We start from the raw sequence: 6,170 nt of genomic DNA, 5'->3' as shown, positions 1-6,170 counted from the left end.
GGGTGAAGGACACATGGACACGGAGTAGGACGTGGGGACATGGAGGGGGACATGGGGGCATGGAGCCCCAGGGACGCAAGGGGTGTGGGACACCATGAGGGGTGGCCCTGGTGACCTGAAGGTGGCACAGGGGTCCTTGGGGACAGTAGGGGACCCTGGGGACATGTCCCAGGGAGCCCTGAGGAACAGGGAGCACCTTAGTGACATGTCCCCATCCTTGGGGACATGAGCGTGGCCACCTGGGTGGCCGTGGAGATGGGCACCAAACTGGGCAACGAGGTGACACGGGGACACGGGGGGGACACGGGGACACGGGGGGGGACATGGGGACACGGGGGGACAATGGGGACGAAAAGGGGATATGGGGGGAAAAGGTGACATGGGGGGACAAAGGGACATGGGTGATACCGGTGACCCTGGTGGCCCTGATGGCACTGGTGGCCCTGGTGACCCCAATGGCCCTGATGACCTTGGTGGTCTTGGTGGTCCTGGTGACCCCAGTGGTCCTTGTGACGCCGGTGGTCCTGGTGACCTTGGTGGTCCTGGTGACACCAGTGGCCCTGGTGGCCCTGGTGACCCCAATGGCTCTGGTGACCCTGATGGCACTGGTGGTCCCGATGGCCCTGGTGGCACTGATGGCCCTGATGACCTTGGTGGTCTTGGTGCCCTGGTGACACTGGTGGCCCTGGTGACCTTGATGGTCCTGGTGACACCAGTGGTCCTGGTGGCACTGGTGGTCCTGGTGGCGCTGGTGGTCCTGGTGGCCCTGATGGCACTGGTGGTCCTGGTGACCCTGGTGGTCCTGGTGGCACTGGTGGCCCTGATGGTCCTGGTGACCTTGGTGGTCTTGGTGGCCCCAATGACACTGGTGGCCCTGGTGACCTTGATGGCCCTGGTGACACCAGTGGTCCTGGTGGCACTGGTGGTCCTGGTGGCGCTGGTGGTCCTGGTGGCCCTGATGGCACTGGTGGACCTGGTGGCCCTGGTGTCCTGGTAACCTTGGTGGTCTTGGTGACCCTGATGGCCCTGATGACCTTGGTGGTCTTGGTGACCCCGATGGCCCTGGTGACCCCGATGGCCCTGGTGACCCCAATGGCCCTGGTGGCCCTGATGACCTTGGTGGTCTCGGTGGCCCTGGTGACCCCGATGGTCCTGGTGATCCCAATGGCCCTGGTGGCCCTGGTGGCCCTGATGGCACTGGTGACACCAGTGGTCCTGGTGACCCCGATGGCCCTGGTGACCCCAATGGCCCTGGTGGCCCTGGTGGCCCCGATGACCTTGGTGGTCCTGATGGCCCTGGTGGCCCCGGTGGCCCTGGTGACCCCAGTGACCCCGATGGTCCTGGTGACCCCGATGGCCCTGGTGACACTGGTGGCCCTGGTGACACTGGTGGCCCTGATGGCCCTGATGACCTTGGTGGTCTTGGTGGCCCTGGTGACACTGGTGACCCTGATGGCACTGGTGGTCCTGGTGACCCCGATGGCCCTGGTGACCCTGATGGCACTGGTGACCCTGGTGACTCCGGTGGCCCCGGTGACACCGGTGGCCCCAGTGGCCCTGGTGGCCCTGGTGGTCCTGGTGACCTTGGTGGTCCTGGTGACCTTGGTGGTCCTGGTGATCCCAATGGCCCTGGTGGCCCTGGTGGCCCCGATGGCACTGGTGACACCAGTGGTCCTGGTGACCCCGATGGCCCTGGTGACCCCAATGGCCCTGGTGGCCCTGGTGGCCCCGATGACCTTGGTGGTCCTGATGGCCCTGGTGGCCCTGGTGGCCCTGGTGACCCCAGTGACCCCGATGGTCCTGGTGACCCCGATGGCCCTGGTGACCCTGATGGCACTGGTGACCCTGGTGACTCCGGTGGCCCCGGTGACACCGGTGGCCCCAGTGGCCCTGGTGGCCCTGGTGGACCTGGTGACCTTGGTGGCCCTGGTGACCCCAATGGCCCTGGTGACCCCAATGGCCCTGGTGACCCTGATGGCACTGGTGGTCCTGGTGACGCTGGTGGCCCTGGTGACCCCGATGGCCCTGGTGACCCTGATGGCACTGGTGACCTTGGTGGCCCTGGTGTCCTGGTAACCTTGGTGGTCTTGGTGACCCTGATGGCCCTGATGACCTTGGTGGTCTTGATGGCCCTGGTGGCCCTGGTGACACTGGTGGTCCTGGTGGCCCTGGTGGCCCTGATGACCTTGGTGGCACTGGTGGCCCTGGTGACACGGGTGTCCCCCGGGGGTGCCAGTTCGACGTGGACAAGGAGGCGGGGGAGCGGCAGATCTACCACCGGTACTGCCTGGAGCGGGCGGCCGCCCACTGCGCCCACGTCCTCACCACCGTGTCACACGTCACCGCTGCCGAGGCCGAGCACCTCCTCAAGCGCAAGCCCGGTGGGTGACCCATGGGGGGACACCCCGAGATCCCGGGGGGGGACCCCAATATCCTGGGGGGGACCCCAAAATCATGGGGAGGACCCCAACATGCCCAGAGGGGGAACCTTGGTTCACCCAAGAGGGACCCAACGTCACTAAGAGGACACCAAGACACCCGTGGGGACACCAAGGGGGACACTGAGACCCTGGAGGGGACCTCGAGATCGGGTGGGGACCCCAATCTCCTGGGGGGGACCCCAAGAACTGGGGGGACACCCCAAGATCCCAGGGGGAACCCCAAGAGTCCCAGAGGGGTAACCTTGGTTCACCCAAGAGGGACCCAACGTCACTAAGAGGACACCAAGACACCCGTGGGGACACCAAGGGGGACACTGAGACCCTGGAGGGGACCTCGAGATCGGGTGGGGACCCCAATCTCCTGGGGGGGACCCCAAGAACTGGGGGGACACCCCAAGATCCCAGGGGGAACCCCAAGAGTCCCAGAGGGGTAACCTTGGTTCACCCAAGAGGGACCCAACGTCACTAAGAGGACACCAAGACACCCGTGGGGACACCAAGGGGGACACTGAGACCCTGGAGGGGACCTCGAGATCAGGTGGGGACCCCAATCTCCTGGGGGGGACCCCAAGAACTGGGGGGACACCCCAAGATCCCAGGGGGAACCCCAAGAGTCCCAGAGGGGTAACCTTGGTTCACCCAAGAGGGACCCAACGTCACTAAGAGGACACCAAGACACCCGTGGGGACACCAAGGGGGACACTGAGACCCTGGAGGGGACCTCGAGATCAGGTGGGGACCCCAATCTCCTGGGGGGGACCCCAAGAACTGGGGGGACACCCCAAGATCCCAGGGGGAACCCCAAGAGTCCCAGAGGGGTAACCTTGGTTCACCCAAGAGGGACCCAACGTCACTAAGAGGACACCAAGACACCCGTGGGGACACCAAGGGGGACACTGAGACCCTGGAGGGGACCTCGAGATCAGGTGGGGACCCCAATCTCCTGGGGGGGACCCCAAGAACTGGGGGGACACCCCAAGATCCCAGGGGGAACCCCAAGAGTCCCAGAGGGGTAACCTTGGTTCACCCAAGAGGGACCCAACGTCACTAAGAGGACACCAAGACACCCGTGGGGACACCAAGGGGGACACTGAGACCCTGGAGGGGACCTCGAGATCAGGTGGGGACCCCAATCTCCTGGGGGGGACCCCAAGAACTGGGGGGACACCCCAAGATCCCAGGGGGAACCCCAAGAGTCCCAGAGGGGTAACCTTGGTTCACCCAAGAGGGACCCAACGTCACTAAGAGGACACCAAGACACCCGTGGGGACACCAAGGGGGACACTGAGACCCTGGAGGGGACCTCGAGATCAGGTGGGGACCCCAATCTCCTGGGGGGGACCCCAAGAACTGGGGGGACACCCCAAGATCCCAGGGGGAACCCCAAGAGTCCCAGAGGGGTAACCTTGGTTCACCCAAGAGGGACCCAACGTCACTAAGAGGACACCAAGACACCCGTGGGGACACCAAGGGGGACACTGAGACCCTGGAGGGGACCTCGAGATCAGGTGGGGACCCCAATCTCCTGGGGGGGACCCCAAGAACTGGGGGGACACCCCAAGATCCCAGGGGGAACCCCAAGAGTCCCAGAGGGGTAACCTTGGTTCACCCAAGAGGGACCCAACGTCACTAAGAGGACACCAAGACACCCGTGGGGACACCAAGGGGGACACTGAGACCCTGGAGGGGACCTCGAGATCAGGTGGGGACCCCAATCTCCTGGGGGGGACCCCAAGAACTGGGGGGACACCCCAAGATCCCAGGGGGAACCCCAAGAGTCCCAGAGGGGTAACCTTGGTTCACCCAAGAGGGACCCAACGTCACTAAGAGGACACCAAGACACCCGTGGGGACACCAAGGGGGACACTGAGACCCTGGAGGGGACCTCGAGATCAGGTGGGGACCCCAATCTCCTGGGGGGGACCCCAAGAACTGGGGGGACACCCCAAGATCCCAGGGGGAACCCCAAGAGTCCCAGAGGGGTAACCTTGGTTCACCCAAGAGGGACCCAACGTCACTAAGAGGACACCAAGACACCCGTGGGGACACCAAGGGGGACACTGAGACCCTGGAGGGGACCTCGAGATCAGGTGGGGACCCCAATCTCCTGGGGGGGACCCCAAGAACTGGGGGGACACCCCAAGATCCCAGGGGGAACCCCAAGAGTCCCAGAGGGGTAACCTTGGTTCACCCAAGAGGGACCCAACGTCACTAAGAGGACACCAAGACACCCGTGGGGACACCAAGGGGGACACTGAGACCCTGGAGGGGACCTCGAGATCAGGTGGGGACCCCAATCTCCTGGGGGGGACCCCAAGAACTGGGGGGACACCCCAAGATCCCAGGGGGAACCCCAAGAGTCCCAGAGGGGTAACCTTGGTTCACCCAAGAGGGACCCAACGTCACTAAGAGGACACCAAGACACCCGTGGGGACACCAAGGGGGACACTGAGACCCTGGAGGGGACCTCGAGATCAGGTGGGGACCCCAATCTCCTGGGGGGGACCCCAAGAACTGGGGGGACACCCCAAGATCCCAGGGGGAACCCCAAGAGTCCCAGAGGGGTAACCTTGGTTCACCCAAGAGGGACCCAACGTCACTAAGAGGACACCAAGACACCCGTGGGGACACCAAGGGGGACACTGAGACCCTGGAGGGGACCTCGAGATCAGGTGGGGACCCCAATCTCCTGGGGGGGACCCCAAGAACTGGGGGGACACCCCAAGATCCCAGGGGGAACCCCAAGAGTCCCAGAGGGGTAACCTTGGTTCACCCAAGAGGGACCCAACGTCACTAAGAGGACACCAAGACACCCGTGGGGACACCAAGGGGGACACTGAGACCCTGGAGGGGACCTCGAGATCAGGTGGGGACCCCAATCTCCTGGGGGGGACCCCAAGAACTGGGGGGACACCCCAAGATCCCAGGGGGAACCCCAAGAGTCCCAGAGGGGTAACCTTGGTTCACCCAAGAGGGACCCAACGTCACTAAGAGGACACCAAGACACCCGTGGGGACACCAAGGGGGACACTGAGACCCTGGAGGGGACCTCGAGATCAGGTGGGGACCCCAATCTCCTGGGGGGGACCCCAAGAACTGGGGGGACACCCCAAGATCCCAGGGGGAACCCCAAGAGTCCCAGAGGGGTAACCTTGGTTCACCCAAGAGGGACCCAACGTCACTAAGAGGACACCAAGACACCCGTGGGGACACCAAGGGGGACACTGAGACCCTGGAGGGGACCTCGAGATCAGGTGGGGACCCCAATCTCCTGGGGGGGACCCCAAGAACTGGGGGGACACCCCAAGATCCCAGGGGGAACCCCAAGAGTCCCAGAGGGGTAACCTTGGTTCACCCAAGAGGGACCCAACGTCACTAAGAGGACACCAAGACACCCGTGGGGACACCAAGGGGGACACTGAGACCCTGGAGGGGACCTCGAGATCAGGTGGGGACCCCAATCTCCTGGGGGGGACCCCAAGAACTGGGGGGACACCCCAAGATCCCAGGGGGAACCCCAAGAGTCCCAGAGGGGTAACCTTGGTTCACCCAAGAGGGACCCAACGTCACTAAGAGGACACCAAGACACCCGTGGGGACACCAAGGGGGACACTGAGACCCTGGAGGGGACCTCGAGATCAGGTGGGGACCCCAATCTCCTGGGGGGGACCCCAAGAACTGGGGGGACACCCCAAGATCCCAGGGGGAACCCCAAGAGTCCCAGAGGGG

At 64.4% G+C, this 6,170-nt stretch overlaps 1 protein-coding gene across 1 annotated transcript; it reads right to left on the bottom strand.

Moving 5' to 3' along the window:
* Nucleotides 1–1,270: 1,270 nt before the first annotated feature.
* Nucleotides 1,271–1,594, bottom strand: LOC106898695 (cuticle collagen 34-like; the record flags this gene model as incomplete). Its single annotated transcript, XM_014960104.1, has 1 exon — nt 1,271–1,594. A coding segment is annotated over one exon (324 nt), but the record flags the coding sequence as incomplete, so codon positions are not given.
* Nucleotides 1,595–6,170: the final 4,576 nt, after the last annotated feature.

The sequence above is a fragment of the Calidris pugnax genome, unplaced genomic scaffold (genome assembly GCF_001431845.1).
Source record: "Calidris pugnax isolate Ruff unplaced genomic scaffold, ASM143184v1 scaffold550, whole genome shotgun sequence".
In the NCBI taxonomy this organism is placed as follows: Eukaryota; Metazoa; Chordata; class Aves; order Charadriiformes; family Scolopacidae; genus Calidris; species Calidris pugnax.
The sequence above is the reverse complement of the archived record's forward strand: the minus strand, read 5'-3'. Positions and strand labels throughout refer to the sequence as shown.